At 38.7% G+C, this 21,725-nt stretch overlaps 1 protein-coding gene across 1 annotated transcript; it reads right to left on the minus strand.

Annotated features, from left to right (window-relative positions):
• Positions 1-19,834: 19,834 nt before the first annotated feature.
• Positions 19,835-20,825, minus strand: LOC102390576 (poly(A) polymerase alpha-like). The gene is given in 1 exon segment (XM_044928454.2): positions 19,835-20,825. A coding segment is annotated over 1 exon segment (954 nt). The 3' UTR covers positions 19,835-19,871.
• Positions 20,826-21,725: the final 900 nt, after the last annotated feature.

Here is a 21,725-nt window from a genome sequence, read left to right on the forward strand (position 1 = left end):
TAATCAATGTAATAATTGGACCTACAGTTTATAATACTAAGTGAAGAAAGTCAGAAAAAGAAAGATAAATACCATAGATATCACTTATATGTGGAATCCAAAATATGACACAAATTGATTTATGAAACAGAAGCAGACTCACAGACACAGAAAGTAAACTCATGGTTACCAAAAGGGAAAGGAGATGGGGGAGGAGTCAATTAGAAGGCTGAGGCTGGCAGATGCATACTACCATATACAAAATAAACAGCACCCCACCAGATAGCACAGGGAGCTACACGCAACACCCTGCAATGAACTGTAAGAGAAAAGAACGTGGAAACTCACGGGATCATTCTGCTATGTGTCAGAAACTAACAGAACATTGTAAATCAACTGTATTACAATTTAAAGAATTCCAGAAAATAAGCATTCCTTATGTTAAATAGAAACAAAATTACTCATTTACTCATTAAGTCTCATCCAGTGGCATACACATACTAGTAGCTTATGGTATACAATTAAAGCTATGTTCAAAGGAGAAATTCCTGCTTTGACATTGTCATTGCTAACAGAAAAAAATGAAAAGAAATTGTGCTTTGACTACAAGAAAACTAAGATGGAAAAGCAAGTAAACAAGAATCTATATAGAGATTAATTAGAAAAGAGGAAAGCAAGAAAAAGCATTAAAAATTTGTTCAAATTCTGGCTCTTAAAGACACATACACACAAAAATAGAAAGAGAGAGAGATCCAAGAAAATATATTCAAAGAAAAAAAGAAAGAAGATCAAAATATGTGAATTAAAAATGAAGAAGGCAGTATATTCTCTGGTATGGAGATTTAAAATGAGATAAAAGATTGAAATATCTAGTCTAATATAATTGACCCTCCCTGTTAATCACATTTTTCTATGAAAAGTAATTAATAAAATTTATTCAGAAGACAGACAATGATAAAAAATAAAATTAATTTTTTTCTATGTTAATAAATTAAATTCAGGAGACACATAAACTGACCAAGAACAAAATATGACAGTTTTACCAATGCTATTCTCAAAATAAATGAAAAATAATATATGAATTAATACATGAATTATTTTGACATTATATTTCATGAGTTATAACATGGATTGTCATATGGTAATATGACATTTTATAGTCATTGTGTAGGAATATAATGCTGGTTTAACACAGCAAATTTTATTTATTAATATAAATAATATCAATGTATTAATGTAGAAACATAATCATCTGGATCAATGATAAATTACATTTTTTACCTCAAAAAAGATTACTTCTAGACAAACATTAAGATGGACACTATCAAAAAAACAGAACAAATGTTGCCAAGGTTGTAGAGAAATTAGAACCCTTGTGCATTGCTGATAGCAATGTAAAACAGGAGAGCCACTCTGGAAAACAGTATGATAGCTTCTCAAAAAATTAAAAACGGAATTACCAATTAACCTCACAATGTCGATGCTGCATATACACACACAAAATCGAGAGCAGGGACACAAACCTGCATTTGCACACCCACGTTCAGAGCAGCACTGTTCACAGGAGCTAAAAAGTGGAAACAACCCATGTGCCCATCAGCTAACGCACGGACAAGAAAAACGCGGCATCCGTAAAGAACGGACAAGAAAAATGTGGCATCCATAGCCGATGGGATATTATTTAGTCATAAAAAAGAAGAAAATTCTAACAGGCTACAGCATGGATGGACACTAAGGAATTATTCTAAGTGAAATAAGCCAGTTACAAAAAGATGAATAGTGTTTGAGGTACATAGTGCAGTCAGAACCCTAAAGGCAGACAGAAGAATGGTGATTTCCAGAAGCTAGGGCAGAGACGAGTGTGATGGTGGGAGGTGATGTTTAACAGGCGTAGAGCCTGAGATGAAAAGAGCTCTGGAGATGGACGGCGGCGATGGTCGCACAACAGGTGGCTGTATTTAACCACTGAAGTGTGTACTTGGAACTCTTTAAGATGGTCAGTTTTGTGCACTGTGTATTTTACCACAATTTTTTTAAGAGTACAAGAATCAAGAGAACATAATTTGAGGCTTTAAAAAAATGTATGTGAAAATGCACATTTGCTAATAAAATAGTTCATAGTTTTAATATGATCCCAAACAAAACATCAAAGATTTATGAGAATCTAGCAAAGTAATTCTCAAAGCTATCTGGAAAAATTTATCTAGGTTTATACCCAAAATGAGTAGGGTGTGCAGATATCTTTGTTATTTCTCTATTGCTACATAAAACATCAAAAATTTACATACAAAAAATTAGCAATTTCATAAAATCCAAATATATCATCCCGTGGCTGCATGGGTCAAGAACGGGTAGGGTGCAGCTGCGTCCTCTTGGTCATGCAGCTGCAGTCAGAGTGCCAACCAGGTTGCATTTTCCTCTGGAGGGCTGATTGGGGAAGAATCCGCTTTGAATCTCATTTGCTTCAGGGTTAGCAGAAGAACTTCTGTCCGTTTGGTCAGCTAGAACAAAGTCTTATATACCGTAACAGTTAAGATAGTGAGACTCTGCCGTATGCAGTAACCTAATCAAAAAACTGGCATCCCACTGCTTCTGCCATATCCTATTGATTGTAAGCACATCTTCTATCGAAAGCAAGTCACAGGTATTACCTGCACTCAAGAGGAGGGAGTCATGTAAGGATATAACCTACTGCGTCACGGCAGGCTGTGTCTGCCGCAGTGTATATACTAACGGATATTGCTAGGTAACAACATTTAAAACAATCTAAGCCACCTATGGCTGATTGGCGTTGATGTATGGCAGAAACCAGCACAACGCGGTAAAGCAATTATCCTCCAATTAAAGATAATTTTTTTTTAATCTAAGCAACAGCACAACAAGAGTGAAATAAAATAAGTTTAGAAATGAACTCTGGGTATGTATGTGTAAAGCAGTTTAATATATGTTAAGGGTACATTTAACATAGAATGTAGCCAAAGTATCTATGTTTATATAGATAGTAAAACATTGAGTTTCATAAAAGAGAGTGGGGAAAATATGAAATAACCTTTCAATTATCCTTGTTTCTTTATGTAGAGTCTAATTATAGCTGGGCAAGTACTTCTAAACGGGAAATGTCCTCAGAGTCTGGCAATAGGTAATCTTTCCGTCCTAGTTTTCAGCTTTCTTCTAAGTGAGTGAATCTGTGTGTATGTGTGTGAATGCATACACTTGGGTATTTTATTATAAAATGCTAATAGTTGCATTAGTGTGCCAAGGCCATGGGCTTCCCTGCTGCCTCAGTGGTAAAGAATCCACCTCTCAATGCAGGAGACACAGGTTTGATCCTGGGCTCGAAAGATGCCCTGGAGAAGGAAGTGGTAACCCACTCCAGGATTCTTGCCCAGGAAATCCCATGAATGCCTGGTGGGCTACAGTTCAAGGAATCAAAAAAGAGTCAGACATGACTGGGTGACTTTCACCTAAGTATAAATCGCAGATTGAAGTATTTATTTTAGTAATCCCACTAAAATTCAAAATGTCATTTGTCCTTAGCAGATTTATTTTAAAATCTCAAAAATGGGCAAAGAAAATTCTCATTGAGTGACATAAACATAGGCATACTCTGTCATTTCTTAATTTCTCAAAATCATGATACAAATAAGTAGCAAAATTACAAAACATTAACATTCTCACAACCAATTGATAGTTCACCCCAGAAGGTTTTATTTCAAAAAATGACACAAAAAGATTTTGAGAAAATGAGAATTATCTGCCAAAGAGAAATTAGCAAACATAGAATGAGTCGGTTTTATAAACTTAAAAAACATAAAGTGATTAGAGAAAACTTGTAAGTATAATAGAAAGTAATATTTTAAATATTTTTCTTTCCTGAGTTATGAAAAATTGAATATTCCTATTCAATTATTGCATTTTCCTTCCAAAATCAACATATGTCAACAAACATATGTCATGTAATTTTTTAAGGGTACTTTTGAACTGTAGTTACACATTATCCTTCTAATTTGATCAGCCATTTTAAATTCTGAAAATCTAAAGTAAAAAAGGTTTTTGAACAACTAAACATTTCCAAAAGTAGAACCTAGGATACTTATTTGGAATAGATTAGATTTTGTTGTAATGAAAAATACGCATATGATGCATCTTGGTTACAGAATATAAAAGACCACCATCATCTTCCGAGGTTTTTAACAGAATTATAAAAGCTATTTGTAAAATGTATAGTTAGAGGGAAAAGTCATACACTCACAGCAGTCTCATTTATGTAAAGTGGTGATACTGGTTTTTTAAGAGTTAATATTTTAAACTTAAAAAAAAGAAAAGCAAGACCTCCAAAACTCTACCTTTCTGATAACCACATGTCTTCAGACAGTGAGCAAAAGAGCAGGACTCAGTTTCAAAGGGATGATATTCTTTTCCTTTCATAACTTCAGATTCCAGCAACAGGTAAAAACAGGACAACTTAAAAGCCAATTTTAAAAGTCACTTTCAAGACCCTCTGGCATGTGAAAGAGACAGGGCTCAGTTGTGCTGAGCCCACATGAGCATCACATACCTATATAAAACACTACAGCATGGGGACACAGCCAGTCCTAATTCATCTGTTGTTTGAAAAATGTATAAAGAAGAGATGAAATAAATCATCTAAATATTGCTTTGAAAGGGCATTCTCTGTTCTATGTTCTGTGCCAACTGTCCTAAACTGATTCAACTGGTCTCTTTTCCATTTTTCTTACATTTTAATTTAGGTTTGTTTAATTCATATTTTTCCCTGGGAAACATGGCATATGTTTCTGATGATTTCTATAATTTACAAATGTGACGTCAGTATTATTAAACTATCAGTAGATGACAAAATAAAGAAAAATATTATTTAATTTGAAATTAAACTAGCTTTCCAAAAATATTTCTAAAGGAAGGGGGAAACATTGTACGAGTAAGAGATACATCAGTTGTTTCAATAATGTGAAATCTGTTGGTTAAATATCAAATAATAAAATCTGATAAAGTGAATTATGGTTTCACCAATAAAACTGTACAAATTATGGCTGGTAAATCTTCAAGATAGCTTATCTAGCTTTGTAATTAATGAAGTCTTTATAATCTTTGTCTTATTATTTACTTTGAATAATTTATGTACTTATAATCATCATTCCAATGATAAAAAAAAAAATGCCAAGCAGAGTAGAAGATAAATACACAGACCAATATTCAGAATTGATCATTAACTTAATCCATAAAAATGAACTTATCACTCATCTATAGCCGATACATTTTGAGGAATTAATTAGACTTATACTGTGCATGGGGTTCTCCAGGCAAGGATAATGGAGTTGCTGCCATTTCCTTCTCCAGTGGGCCTTTTTTTGGTCAGAACTCTACACTGTGAGCCGACTATCTTGGGTGCTCCCACACAGCGTTGCTGGTAGCTTCGTTGAGTTACACAAGCCTTTGTGCTACCACATAGCTGTGGTCCATGAAGGCGTATTCTTCCCTAGAGAACCGCATGGCTAGCTGCTGCTGCTGCTGCTGCTAAGTCACTTCAGTTGTGTCTGACTCTGTGCGACCCCACAGATGGCAGCCCACCAGGCTCCCCCGTCCCTGAGATTCTCCAGGTAAGAGCACTGGAGCGGGTTGCCATTTCCTTCTCCAATGCAGGAAAGTGAAAAGTGAAAGTGAAGCTGCTCAGTCATGTCCGACTCTTAAGGACCCCATGGACTGCAGCCCACCCGGCTCCTCTGCCCATGAGATTTTCCAGGCAGGAGTACTGGAGTGGGTTGCCATTGCCTTCTCCCCATGGCTAGAATGAAAGGCAAAAATATGACACAAGAAGATGAGCCCCCAGTCAGAAGGTGGTCAATATGCTACTGGGAAAGAGCAGAGGGCAGTTATTAATGGCTCCAGCAGAAGTGACATATGCGGGTCAAAGTAGAAACCATACTCAGCTGTGGATGTGTCTGGTGGTGAAAGTAAAGTCCAGTGCTAAAAAGAACAATGTTGCATAGGAACTTGGAATGTTGGAACCATGATTCCAGGTAAATTAGACATGGTCAAGCAGGAGATAGCAAGAATGACCATCCACATTTTAGGGATCAGAGAACTAAAATAGACAGGAATGGGAGAATTTAATTCAGATCACCATTTGTCTACTACTGTGGGCAAGAATCCCTTAGAAGAAATGGAGCAGTCCTCATAGTCAACAAAAGAGTCTGATGTGCAGTACTTGGGTGCAATCTGAAAAAAGATAGAATGATCCCTGTCCATTACCAAAGCAAACCATTCAGCATCAAAGTAATTCAAGTCTGTGCCTCAGCCACTGACGCCGAAGGAGCTGAAACTGACCTGTTCCATGAACGCCTACAATATCTTCTAGAACTCACACCCCCAAAAGCTGTCCTTTCCATCATAGGGGATCAGAATGTAAAAGGAGGGAGTCAAAAGATGCCCGGAAGTAACAGGAAAGTTTGACTCCAGAGTACAAAATGAAGAAGAGCAAAGGCTAACAGAGTTTTGTCAACAAAACACACTAGTCATAGCAAATATCCTTTCCCAACAACCCAAGAGATGACTCTGCACATGGACATCACTAGAAGTCAACATCGAAGTCAAATACATTATATACTTTGCAGTCAAAGATGGAGAAGTTCTGTACAGTCAGCAAAAGTAAGCCCTGGCATTGACTGTGGCTCAGATCATGAGCTCCTAGGCCATTCAGGTATGATCTTGACCTAAATCAAACCCCTTATGGTTATACAGTGGATGTGAGGAATAGATTCAAGGGGTAGATCTGATAGAGTATCCGTAGAGCTATGGATGGAGATTCATAACAGATATGCAGATGATACCACTCTAGTGCAAGAAAATAAAGAGGAACTAAAGAGATTCTTTACGAGGATGAAAGAGGAGAGTTAAAAAGCTGGCTTGAAATGCAACTTTAAAAAGACTAATATCATGGCATCTGGTCCCATTATTTCACAGCAAATAGAAGGGAAACAGTGAAAGCAGTGACAGATTTTTATTTTCTTGGGCTCCAAAATCATCCAGTAAGGTAAAAGACACTTGCTCCTTGGATGGAAAGCTGTGATAAACATAGACAGTGTATTAAAAAGCAAACATATCACTTTGCTGACAAAGGTCCATATAGTCAAAGCTAGGGTTTTTCCAGTGGTCATGTATAAATGTGAGAGTTGAACCATAAAGAAGACTGAGTGCTGAAGAATTGTTGCTTTCAACTTATGGTGCTGGAGAAGACTCTTGAGATTTCCTCAGACAGCAAGGAGATCAATCCAGTCAATCTTCAAGGACATCAATCCTGAATACTCATTGGAATGACTGTGGCTGAAGCTGAGGCTCCAATACTTGGCCACCTGATGCAAAGAGCCAACTCATTGGAAAAGACTGATACTGGGAAAGATTGAAGACAAAAGGGGGAAAGACTGGCAGAGGATGAGATGTTTGATAGCATTATCGGCACAATGGACATGAATCTGGCCTGCTCCAGTCCATGGGGTCTCCAAGAGTCAGACATGACTTAGCAACTGAACAGCAACAGTTAGACTTTTGCAAATTCACCCCATTGCAATGAGCAGGTCTCTTAAAGGATTGGAAGTCATTCAGTTAACTGATTCAAAATATGTATTGTATTGATTAGTGTGCTTCATAATACTGGGAAATACTATTGGCTAAGAAACGTTTCCACCTCTTAGTGAGTTTATAGTTTAATGGAGGAGAAGAGAAGAAATTTCAATTTATTATTATGGCATATATAAAATTCAAAACTTCACCTCTTTAATGCTTAAGAGTTGCAGTTAGCTGTAAATTCATATGAGAATAAAGGATGATGAACTGTCTATCAGTTCAATTCAGTTGCTCAGTCATGTCCAATTCTGCAATCCCATGGACTACAGCATGCCAGGCTTCCATGTCTATCGCTAACTCCCTGAGGTTATTCAAATTCACGTCCATTGAGTCAGTGATGCCATCCAACCATCTCATCCTCTGTCATCCCCTTCTCCTCCTGCCTTCAATCTTTCCCAGCATCTGGGTTTTTTCAAATAAGTCAGTTTTTCACATCAGGTGGCCAAAGCTTTGGAGCTTCAGCTTCAGCATCAGTCCTTCCAGTGAATTTTCAGGACTGATTTCCTTTAAGATGGACTGGCTGGATCTCCTTGCAGTCCAAGGGACTCTCAAGAGTCTTCTCCAACACCACAGTTCAAAAGCATCAATTCTTCAGCACTCAGCTTTATTTATACTCCAACTCTCAAACTCATACATGACTACTGGAAAAACCATAGCTTTGACCAGATGGACCTTTGTTGGCAAGGTAATGTCTCTGCTTTTTAATATCCTGTCTAGGTTGGTCATAACTTTTCTTCCAAGGAGCAAGCGTCTTTTAATTTCATTGCTGCAGTGACCATCTGCAATGATTTTGGAACCCCCAAAATAAAGTCTCTCACTGTTTCCATTGTTTCCCCTTCTATTTGCCATGAAGTGATGGAACCAGATGCCATGATCTACAGAATCAAAAATTGCTGAGGAGTAACTAACAGCATAATGGCCCCAGAAACAAGACAAAGGATAATGTGACTTTCCCAGGCACTGATCATACTGCTTCTTAGCTGTTGCATTGTACTGTACCTGAAACTCAGGAGGATACTGAGCACAGAAGAGAAGCAGCATGGTAGTTCTGCTATGCGGAGGCTGTGGTGACTTATTGCATCAAATCTAATTAAATTTTTCTCTACTTTTAGATATTTATATGGTCTACATTTTCCAATTCAATAAACACTCTAGTATACACATTTTTGGGCTTCCCTGGTATTTCAGCTGGTAAAAAAATCTGCCTGCAATGCCGGTGACCCAGGTTTGATTCCTGAGTCAGGAAGTTCCCCTGGAGAAGGAATAGGCTACCCACTCCAGATTCTTGGGCTTCCCTGTTGTCTCAGATGGTAAAGAATCCATCTGCAATGCAGGAGACCTAGGTTCAGTCCCTGGGTTGGGAAGATCAACTCGAGGAGGACATGGTAACCCACTCCAATATTCTTCCCTGGAGAATCCCCATGGACAGAGGAGCCTGGCGGGCTGCAATCCAAGGGGCCGCAAAGGGTCAGACAGCACTTAGCGCAGCACAGCATATGCACTTGTCTGCACTTATGATTCTGTTCTCTTACAGTAAAAAGTTCAGTGTGAAATTTTTGGGTCAGAGAGAATGGAATTATTATGTCAGAGATAAAATATTTAGGAAATTTGGTGCCTAAGCCCAGATTTCTTGAAAAATTATGATGTATAGCTATTTTACTTATGATATGGGGAAAAACATATATTTCAGTTAAAACTCTATAACTTCACTGTCCAGCAACTAATGATCAGAGACTATTAAAAATTATAATTTAATTAATTGAATAAATAAAATTAAAATTCATTTTCTCAGTCACACTGGTCGTATGGCAGATAATAATTACATATGGCTAATATATATCATATTTGATACTAAAGATACAGAAAATTTTCCATCATCACAAAAAGTTCTGTTGGACAGAAATACAATTCAGTCAAAGTTTTAAATCATTTTCTATATGCTATAATAAGATGATATTTTGTTTCACTACATTTTCAATTAACGTTGGATATCTTTTTTTCATTTTAATAAATATTTGCATATTAGAGATGTGACCCTGTTTCTTTCAGATTTTGTTGTTTTGTTTTGTTTTCCCCAGAGAAAAATTGTTTTTCTCTTTGATGGTAAAGCTGAGAATGGAGATGTTTAAGCATGAAGGTAACAAAGATTTTCTCTTATTTCTGAATTTTATATCTTATGGAAACTCTTTTTTAAAACCAAATTATAATTTTTTAAATTTATGTCTTCAATAAGTCTGGAAATATTTCATGTGATATATGAGGTTGGTATCTAACTTTCTATTTTCAAATGAAAAAATCTCCTGTCTATGTAACATTTATTGATAAAATTTCCTTATCACACTGTTTTAAAATATGTCTATGTCTTTCTAGACATTCAACTTTGGTTTCACTGATGAGTCTATTTGTGCATTTTACTGATTTTTGTTAAATGATATAGTGCTTAATCAATTTAAAATTGAATATCTTCTCAATCTTTTTCTTAAACATCCTAGGTATTTTCACATTTCTTTTTGTAAAGAATGTCTGGAATAATTTTTCCAAGTTCAAAAATGCTGAATTATTTTTCAAATTGTATCAAATTTTAATTCAGGGATTATATATTTTTAGAAAGTCCGATTTTTATCTGTCAGTTATACTGCATGTTGCTACATTTGCCCCTTCTTTCTTCTTCCTTACTAGAATACTATGTGTCTTCTTGTCATGTAAATCCCTTGTATGTTTCAAAAAAAATATTCCCTACTATACCATTATCATTACTGCTACTGCATCTAGTTCAATCTTATTTCAAAACAATTATTTATGATACATTTTTTTAAAACTTGATGTTTGTACATTCACATGGCAACTGACTACAACCCTGAACAATTTTATTTACTTTAAAAGTTTTGCATAGATGTTTCTCTTTAATGCACATGATCATGACATCTGAAAATATTGATGTTAGTTAAAAACAAAATTCCAGGGACTAAAGTCATTTTTGGTGAGGACAGAGTCATTTCTTTGTGCTTTGGCTCTGCCTCCATGGAAGTGGCCCCAAAGGAGCATCTTCTCAGTGGTGTCCTCTTCTCGTTAGACCTAATTCTCCTAGCCTAGACAGTATTGTCATGAGTTGGAGTAAATCCCTGCTACCTTTAAGAAACTGGATGAAAGAAAAATGGAAGAAATAATCGTATGTTTTATCCTTGATCTCCATTTGAACCATTAAAACGTATTTATCCATAGTGAGGGAAGGAAGAAAACAGATCAGATCAGATCAGATCAGTCATTCAGTCGTGTCCGACTCTTTGTGACCCCATGAATCGCAGTATGCCAGGCCTCCCTGTCCATCACCAACTCCCGGAGTTCACTCAGACTCATGTCCATCGAGTCAGTGACGCCATCCAGCCATCTCATCCTCTGTCGTCCCCTTCTCCTCCTGCCCCCAATCCCTCCCAGCATCAGAGTCTTTTCCAATGAGTCAACTCTTCACATGAGGTGGAGTTTCAGCTTTAGCATCATTCCTTCCAAAGAAATCCCAGGGCTGATCTCCTTCAGAATGGACTGGTTGGATCTCCTTGCAGTCCAAGGGACTCTCAAGAGTCTTCTCCAATACCACAGTTCAAAAGCATCAATTCTTTGGCACTCAGCCTTCTTCACAGTCCAACTCTCACATCCATACATGACCACTAGAAAAACCATAGCCTTGACTAGACGGACCTTTGTTGGCAAACTAATGTCTCTGCTTTTGAATATGCTATCTAGGTTGGTCATAACTTTCCTTCCAAGGAGTAAGCGTCTTTTAATTTCATGGCTGCAGTCACCATCTGCAGTGATTTTGGAGCCCAGAAAAATAAAGTCTGACACTGTTTCCACCGTTTCCCCATCTATTTCCTATGAAGTGATGGGACCGGATGCCATGATCTTCGTTTTCTGAATGTTGAGCTTTAAGCCAACTTTTTCACTCTCCACTTTCACTTTCATCAAGAGGCTTTTGAGTTCCTCTTCAGTTTCTGCCACAAGGGTGGTGTCATCTGCATATCTGAGTTTATTGATATTTCTGCCAGCAATCTTGATTCCAGCTTATGCTTCATCCAGCCCAGCATTTCTCATGATGTACTCTGTATATAAATTAAATAAGCAGGGTGACAATATACAGCCTTGACGTACTCCTTTTCCTATTTGGAACCAGTCTGTTGTTCCATGTCCACTTTTAACTGTTGCTTCCTGACCTGCATACAAATTTCTCAAGAGGCAGATCAGGTGGTTTGGTATTCCCATCTCGAAGAATTTTCCACAGTTTATTGTGATCCACACAGTCAAAGGCTTTGGCATAGTCAATAAAGCAGAAATAGATGTTTTTCTGGAACTCTCTTGCTTTTTCCATGATCCAGCGGATGTTGGCAATTTGATCTCTGATTCCTCTGCCTTTTCTAAAACCAGCTTGAACATCAGGAAGTTCATGGTTCACATATTGCTGAAGCCTGGCTTGGAGAATTGTGAGCATTACTTTACTAGCGTGTGAGATGAGTGCAATTGTGTGGTAGTTGGAACATTCTTTGGCATTGTCTTTCTTTGGGATTGGAATGAAAACTGATCTTTTCCAGTCCTATGGCCACTGCTGAGTTTTCCAAATTTGCTGGCATATTGAGTGCAGCACTTTCACAGCATCATCTTTCAGGATTTGAAAGACCTCAACTGGAATTCCATCGTCTCCACTAGCTTTGTTCTTAGTGATGCTTTCTAAGGCCCACTTGATTTCACATTCCAGGATGTCTGGCTCTAGGTCAGTGATCACACCATCGTGATTATCTGGGTCGTGAAGCTCTTTTTTGTACAGTTCTTCTGTGTAGTCTTGCCATCTCTTCCTAATCTCTTCTGCTTCTGTTAGGTCCATACCATTTCTTTCCTTTATTGAGCCCATCTTTGCATGAAATGTTCCTTTGGTATTTCTGATTTTCTTGAAGAGATCTCTAGTCTTTCCCATTCTGTTGTTTTCCTCTATTTCTTTGCATTGATTGCTGAAGAAGGCTTTCTTATCTCTTCTTGCTATTCTTTGCAACTCTGCATTCAGATGTTTATATCTTTCCTTTTCTCCCTTGCTTTTCACTTCTCTTCTTTTCACAGCTATTTGTAAGGCCTCCCCACGTCCCCATGCCTGAAGCCAGGGGCGGCAGCCAGGAGGAGCAACCCCACACCTGAGATCAGGGGCGGTGGCCGGGAGGACCAACCCCACACCATGGCTGCATAGACACAGGACGGCCTAGAGGAGCTATCCCACGTTGAAGGTCAGGAAGGGTGGCAGTGAGGAGATACCCCTCTCCCAATGTAAGGAGCATTGGCTGCACTTTGCTGGAGCAGCCTTGAAGAGATACCCCACGCCCAAGGTAAGAGAAACCCAAGTAAGATGGTAGGTGTTGCAAGAGGGCATCAGAGGGCAGACACACTGAAACCATACTCACAGAAAACTAGTCAATCTAATCACACTAGGACCACAGCCTTGTCTAACTCAATGAAACTAAGCCATGCCCATGGGGCAACCCAAGATGGGCGGGTCATGGTGGAGAGATCTGACAGAATGTGGTCCACTGGAGAAGGTAATGGCAAACCACTTTAATATTCTTGCCTTGAAAACCCCATGAACAGTATGACAAGGCAAAATGATAGGATACTGAAAGAGAAACTCCCCAGGTCAGTAGGTGCCCAATATGCTACTGAAGATCAGTGGAGAAATAACTCCAGAGAGAATGAAGGGATGGAGCCAAAGCAAAAAGAATACCCAGCTGTGGATGTGACTGGTGATAGAAGCAAGGTCCGATGCTGTAAAGAGCAATATTGCATAGGAACCTGGAATGTCAGGTCCATGAATCAAGGCAAATTGGAAGTGGTCAAACAAGAGATGGCAAGAGTGAATGTCGACATTCTAGCAATCAGCAAACTCAAATGGACTGGAATGGGTGAATGTAACTCAGATGACCATTATATCTACTACTGCTGGCAGGAATCCCTCAGAAGAAATGGAGTAGCCATCATGGTCAACAAAAGAGTCTGAAATGCAGTACTTGGATGCAATCTCAAAAACAACAGAAGGATCTCTGTTCGTTTCCAAGGCAAACCATTCAATATCACAGTAATCCAAGTCTATGCCCTGATCAGTAATGCTGAAGAAGCTGAAGTTGAATGGTTTTATGAAGACCTACAAGACCTTTTAGAACTAACACCCAAAAAAGGTATCCTTTTCATTATAGGGGGCTGGAATGCAAAAGTAGGAAGTCAAGAAACACCTGAAGTAACAGGCAAATTTGGCCTTGGAATATGGAATGAAGCAGGTCAAAGACTAATAGAGTTTTACCAAGAAAATGCACTGGTCATAACAAACACCCTCTTCCAACAACACAAGAGAAGACTCTATACATGGACATCACCAGATGGTCAACACCGAAATCAGATTGATTATATTCTTTGCAGCCAAAGATGAAGAAGCTCTATACAGTCAGCAAAAACAAGACCAGGAACTGACTGTGGCTCAGACCATGAACTCCTTATTGCCAAATTCAGACTTAAATTGAAGAAAGTAGGGAAAACCACTAGACCATTCAGGTATGACCTAAATCAAATCCCTTATGATTATACAGTGGAAGTGAGAAATATATTTAAGAGCCTAGATCTGATAGATAGAGTGCCTGATGAGCTATGGAATGAGGTTCATGACATTGTACAGGAGACAGGGATCAAGACCATCCTTATGGAAAAGAAAACAGATGATATATCCAATTTATTTATTTATTTATTTATGCTGCTCTGGGTATGTGTGGGTATTTTGTTTTGTTTTGTTTTGTTTTTTAAGATTGTGTTTGTTTTTCTTTCTTTCTTTCTATTTTTTTCTTCTTTTAAATTAATTTACTTTTGGCTGTGCTGACTCTTCTTTGCTTTGCACGGACGTTCTCTAGTTGAGGTGATCAGGGGCTACACTTGCGTGGGTGGGTTTCTCCTTGTGGGCAGGTGTGCTTCAGTAGCTGCAGCACGCAGGCTCAGTAGCTGAAGCTCACAGCTTCTAGAGCATCGGCTCAGGAGTGGTGGCCTGCCAGGGTCCAGCCCCAGCAGGATCCAGGGGTACCGTCAGGATGACGGCATAGGCGAAAGGATAGCAAAGCAGAGAGAACAGAGGCTTGACCTTCCTTGGTTAACACAGAAAGCCAATAATGCTCCTGTGTTCCAAGGAGTCATCCTGAAAGAAGAACAGAGAGAGAAAAAGAGAGAAAAGAAAAAAAAAGAACGACATGGGGAGACCAAGCTTCGGTGAGCGAGGCCCATAACTTTATTTTCAAAAGGAACTTTTATACCTTGACTTGTACATAGAGGGAAATGAAAGATGCAAAGTCATACAGAGTCAGCCCAAACATTACATCTGTTTTGTCTTTATCAAAACCAGGATTTTTTCTGCATACCTTCCCCAAAAGAATGTTGTGTACAACATCTTCTGGCCTTGGAGGCCTGTGGACATTTTATGACCCTTTTTTGATCAAGGCTGATCAGCCAGAAAACTTGTTTTCCCTTAAAGTGTTTCTTCTTTATTTCTCCCAGCCTCAGAAAGTACTAAACAGAGTTACATTCTCACGGAGCAAAGGTGCAGTGAGTTACTACAAAGAAAGAGCCAATTAGCTCAAAGGTCTGATGTGGTTAATTCCAAGGCTGCTACTTGTTTTTCTCACATTCCAACTATGTTAACCGATGCACTCCCAGGTGCACAGTGGGTAAGGGATATGGGAACCTGGCAGCAAGCATTGGCTCAACAGTGAAATCCTACACCAGCACTACTCTAATCGTTTTTAACTCTTTGAAAGCCTCTATATTTGTAGAATGTTTTAGGCTTCCCGTGTCTCTCACGGTGGGGAGGCTGTGATCAATCACATGCATAGCTGCAAGAGTCTGGATAAACCTGTCAGGCAAGCTAGAAAGCCATCAGAGGGATTTGAATTGAAACACTTCCATCATGCCCAGGAGACTTATTAACTAAAGCCCTAAGTTGACTTTTTCCAGAGAAAGGTGGTCGGGGATAGCCCCCTGTTAATGTCAGAAGAGTTGGTGAAAGGCACAAAATAGTAAGACAGACAGATTCTGGTTTTGGGGTAGACGCTCGAGCAGATCCAGGGAATCTCTGGAGCCATGATCCGCCTTGCTCGTCATGGCTCTTCCACATGACCTTGTCATAGGTGGGATCTCCCGTGGTGGCTCCCAGCAGTGGCCCACGGGCTGAGTTGCTCCTTGGCATGTGGAATACTCCCAGACCAGGGGTTGAAGCTGCACTCCTGCACTGGCAGGAGGATTCTCATCCACTGTTACTCCCGGGAAGCCCCTCACTCACCTTATGGTCTACACACGCACCCTTCACTAATCTCTCCAAAACGGGGAATGTTGATGGAATACGCCAAACGTTCTTTAATTCCCTTCCTGGAACACCGCAATGCTCTCCCGGAAAAGGAAGTCATACTCCCGGTGTCTTCATCAGTTTTTCTGGAGCATTTTGCATCTGGCAAAGTTTCCTTGAGGTTGTGTTTTGCTACCTGCTCACGTTGCAATTTCACCTCCCATAAATGTTGGGGTTTTATTTTAATTGTGTTATCTCCTTCTTCTTTTCTTTCTATACTTGTGCAATTTTTGCTCAAAGAGAGAAGATAGTCTTATTCTCAGCTTCACCTTTTATACTTTAGATTTTTAATATTTATCTATACCCAAAAGCTGTTTCCTCCCCCAAGTCAAGTTATGAAACTACATAATTCCAGCTAGTCTCAAATACCAGTTTAGTATTTCTAAATGCTTAAAGTTATACACTACTGTGAAACTGAAGTAAATAAATAAAAGTTACTAAGGTATCAGAATTATATAAAAATTTTACCAAAATGAATACTAGTATGTCTAATCATGTTGATAAGACAGCATCTTGAAACCCCATGGAATCTTCAGCCTTCAATTCCTCTGGTTTTATTGATATTCTTTCCTATATCACCCTTCTGGGACACTATAGCTTCTTACTTTCTCAGTTTCCTGAAGAGCTCCATTCCAGCTGAAAAGCCTCCTGGGATAGACAGGGCAGAAGAATAATGATACTCACTGTTAAAAGGCTTAGGCAAGATTTGACTTTTTAAGATCTCCACCACCACCACGACAGTTTTATATCGGAGAGGAGCTTCCCTTATTCCACAGAGTTTCTGAAAGAACCAGAAGTTCCAGTCTGGTTGTACATGCTAAGGAATTCATGTGTACTCAGAAGATCTCCTTGCATTAACATTTTCTGAATAAGGAGGCTAGACTTTCAGCTCATGCTAGCATCTTCCTGGGAGTCTAGACTGATAATCACAATATCAGTCTGTATTGGAAGCTGTGACCTCCCCCCCAAAAGTGGAAACTGATAACTAAAATTACTTACTGCTGCTACTGCTAAGTCACTTCAGTCATGTCCGACTCTGTGCGACCCCAGAGACGGCAGCCCACCAGGCCTCCCCATCCCTGGGATTCTCCAGGCAAGAACACTGGAGTGAGTTGCCATTTCCTTCTCCAATGCATGAAAGTGAAAAGTGAAAGTGAAGTCACTCAGTCGTGTCCGACTCTAGTGACCCCATGGACTGCAGCCTACCAGGCTCCTCCATCCATGGGATTTTCTAGGCAAAAGTACTGGAGTAGGGTGCCATATTTTAAAACATAATTTACTGTTATCCCAAAATATGAATATGTGGATGGATTTCTATTATTTCAAATCACTAAATCATCTTTTTAATTCCTATGCAGAGTTAAAATCAGCCAGAATCATGACGAGTAGGGGCATTTCAGCTATTTCATAAGTCAGTACTGATCAGTGTGTGCTTAGTCACCCAGTCAAGTCAGACTCTTTGTGACCCCATAGACTGTAGCCTGCCACGCTCCTCTCTCCATGGGGATTCTCCAGGCAAGAATACTGGAGTGGGTTGCCATGTCATCCTACAAGGGATCTTCCCAACCCAGGGATTGAACCCAGACCCAGGTCTCCTGCATTGTAGGCGGATTCTTTACCTACTGAGCCACAAAGGAAGCCCCTGATCACTGTAGCTAAATTGACGTTTCCTTACTCAGTCTCATTTGTGAAGTTACAAAGTTTATGTGAGGCTTGGGCTGCAGTTAAATGGTCACGTGCATTAGATAAACTCAGTGGGATGATATAATCAGCAACAATTGTGACCTTCTTTTCCATTGCAATTTTCTTTTTATTGGATTACCAGGCTAAAATGTAGCTTGATTTTTTAAATTAGAAAATAACTTTTAAAGTTTTAAGATTATTCAAAAATTATCTTAAAAATCGTTCCTTCCCTTCCTTCCCACTTCCTTCAAAAAAAGAAAATAAATGCATTACCATCCATATCTCCCACAATTATGATGTGATCACAGCTCTGCCTTAGGCCCAGAGGAGAATGTGGGGAAAAGAAAGCAGTTTATTTGTTAGTGTGATGAAAGTGTTTTGGTATTTCCTTTATAGTCTATGCTCCCATTATTATTATTGCTTTTCATTTATCAATATTTAAATATACCCAGTATTGTGATTCTCTTATAAATAAATTATTATTTTCCCTCATAGTTTATAAAGCTTCACCTAACGTTAACAGCATCCTCTTCACTGTTCTGAATCATCTAAATACATTTATTGGTTGCTGTTGTTCAGTGGCTAAGTTGTGTTTGACCTCTTTACAACATTTATTGGTATTTGTTCTTAATGCATCTCATTTTATGTAATATACATCATGTTTTTAAAGCCTTCCTAAATATCTATAGAATTTAAGAAACTATAATTCAAGCATTGTTATATATCTAACACCAGGATATTGTACTCTTCTGGATGAATTTTCTCTGATCAGCAGCCCTTAATATTCTCTTTGAGGCAGAAAAAAGGGAGACTTAATAGTTGTCAAAATTGAAGGTCTACTGATATGTATACACTACTATGTATAAAATAGATAACTAATTTATCTTCTGTACAGCACAAGGAGCTCTACTCAGTTCTCTGTGGTGACCTAAATGGGAAGGGAATCTAAAAAATAGCGGATATATGTATATGCATGACTGATTCACCTCACTTCGTGATACAGCCAGAAATTAACACAACACTGTATAGCAACGATACTCCAAATTAAGAAAAAAATAAATAAATAAAGTGCAGAACGAGAGCAAGGACATATGTTTCTATCAGGATGAACTCCCAATGCAAACACTGGGAAATCTGTTTATTTCTGTGCAATGAACGTAACTGTTCACCAGTCAATCTAAATGGAACACATGCATGCATAAAACGGGGAAAAAAAATTCTGCACACAGTAAAAAGAAGACAATTCAAATACATACTTAGAAACCATAATAAAAACATTACCTTGAGATTAAAATTTTGAAGTTGAAGGAAAGTTTATATATATATATATATATGCATATATTTCCATTGTGTAAATCACAAAGCTAGTTAGTCCATATGCTAGAGTCAGAACATAGGCCTTAATAAAGATGTGTGGTTTCCACTACAAGACACTTATAAAAATATAAGCAAAACCCATTGGAGAAACAACTGCTACCCAAAGAAAACACTTTTTTTTTTCAAACAGTATTTCAGATTTCAGAAAAGAAATCTTTCTGAAGCACTTCTGTGTTCATGAAAATAATAGTCATTGATTTGTCTTTCGTTGTAAAATGTAAGAGAATAATAAGGCCACTCTATGAGCAATGTCAAAGAAAAATGTGCTTTAATTCGGTCCATGTTCACGCTGGATGCAGAATTCTTCACTGCAGTGTGATGCTCACCCTCCTCACTGCATCTGAGGTGGCTAAAGATGCGCTTCGGATCATGCCGGTATTTCTTTACTAATTTTGTTTTGGTCAAAAATCTCAAATATCTTTGTTAATTAATCAATGAAAGATCTTACTGTTCTTTAATTTCACTTTATGCAGTATTGGGAATAATAGTATATTTGCTCATTACTGGATACTAAATTTTTTTTTTTTAGTATCCTTTTATTATTATTTTTTTAAAGCACAAATGCCCACACAACTTTGACTTACAAGGTAGTTCTATATATAAATTGTTAGTGACTTTGATATTATAAACTACGTACAATTAAATGTGGTTCCAGGGTACGTAATTATGCTTCTCACACCAGAGGACAATTCTAGTTGAGATTAAAAAAATGTGTGATACGAACATGTCCACTCATACGTAAGAGAATGGGAAGTCTGCCTCAGTTAATGCAGATGACTTCTACTCATTATTGCACAGTGTGAATTTGTAGGGGAAAAAATAATATACTAACCCTTGGGTCCCATACAGGCAAATTAAGATTGCATTCTTCAGGCTGTTTCAATAGGACTGGATTTGGCCATTCCCATTTAGAAAATACCAAGAAAAATTTATGTACAAGAGTTGATGCTATTGCATTTGGATAAAGCTGGCAAGTTCTTGCTACTAGCATAGCCCAGGAAACACCACCGAAGAAACCTAATATATTGGAATAGATGTTGTGGCATTTGGCCCACAGTTTGATAGCGCTCAGGGTTCACCTGAAGTTGTCAATGTTTGGTACTGGATGTAAAATTTCATCAGTTACCCTGCAACCGTTAAGACTTCTTATACATCTTATATCTAAATTTTTAAGCAGACTGTCATCTCTTAAGTCCAAGTCTTCTGGAATAGTCTGCAGTGCTAATCTTGCAAACAAAATATCAATCTCTATCCCATCAAAACGCAGTTTGATAACTGGTACAAATGCCTCTTCAACAGCTCTTAAATCTTTTACTTCTTCCTGTAATTTCAACTTATCATAGAATGAGGTGAAAAAATCACTTCGATCAACATGTCTTGGTGCAACACACAATGCATCAATATCAGCACCTTTTGTATGTACTTCTAATCTATAACATCCAAATGTAAAAATTTTCCCACCAACATTTTCAGTTATAGATTGTGGAAGATTCTTGCTTTCACTGATTTCTCGTATCCGCTCTTTTACCAGGTTATTTAATTTTCCCAAAATTAAAATCCTGCGCTGCAGTTCCTCTTCCTCTTGAAAAACCCCAAAGGGCTTCAGAGTCTCAACTAGCTTCTGTGTGAGCAGGCAGTCAGTCTCCTGGGGGGCTGCTAAGCTGATGGGAGAAGTAATGCCATAGTGCTTCTGTGGCGGCCGTGTTTGCTGTGATCCCTGTGTTGTAACTGGAAAAGGCATCGTCTCCTGCGCAGGCACCGCCCAGTCACTACCCCTCCCCCCCCCCTCCCGTCTACCCCCTCCCGTCCCCCCCGCCCCCCCCTGTCGCCCACCCCCCCCACCCCCCCACCCCCCCACCCCGTCCCACAACCGCTGCCGCTGCCGCCCTGGGATCCACTGAGGCAGGAGGGCAGGGGCGGGGGCCTGCCTTAGCCTTATGCTGTTGCACTTGACATAGTCGTTGACTGAACAAGAACTGGCCGGGATGCGGCCAGCCACCAGGAATGGTGCTGTCTGGTGGGAGCTTTAATAGCTTCCCTTTCAGAAATAATGTTGTCTTAGAATTTGGCAGCTGTCCTCATTCGGTGTTCTATAGCCCCTTGTCATTATTTATTGAGCATCTAATGTAGTTTTCCTTTGCTTTGAGTAGAAAGACGCAAAAACCACTACAATCAACTCTCTCATCGTGTATTTCAAAGTGTGTTTGACCAGAATATACTTTGATATTCTGGGTTAAAAGTGGAAGTTCCCTTCTTAACATTTAGTAGTTAGCTTTATCTTTATAGTTATATACATCTGCCTCCATAATCTATCCTTGCTTTGGAATTTATAAAAATAATGCTGTATTTGAATGCCTAAATCTCTCTTAGGTAATGCATTAAAGTACAACAGGTATTAACAGCCTTACTGGGTAACTGATCCAAAAGCACAGTCCAATCTCTTACAAATTACATGAGCTGAGTTAAATACATCAACTTTTCCAAGTTTTGTCCAATGTTTCCAACATGTAAGATTGGTTTTGAAGCACTTCACAGGTAATACAGACTTTACATAGTGGACACATGATAATAATAATATTAATAAATGATAATTAAAGAACTAAGTCTAATGGAAAATTCACTGAGCTTACAATTTAATCTG

This window comes from Bubalus bubalis, chromosome 15, assembly GCF_019923935.1.
Source record: "Bubalus bubalis isolate 160015118507 breed Murrah chromosome 15, NDDB_SH_1, whole genome shotgun sequence".
NCBI classification, from domain to species: Eukaryota; Metazoa; Chordata; class Mammalia; order Artiodactyla; family Bovidae; genus Bubalus; species Bubalus bubalis.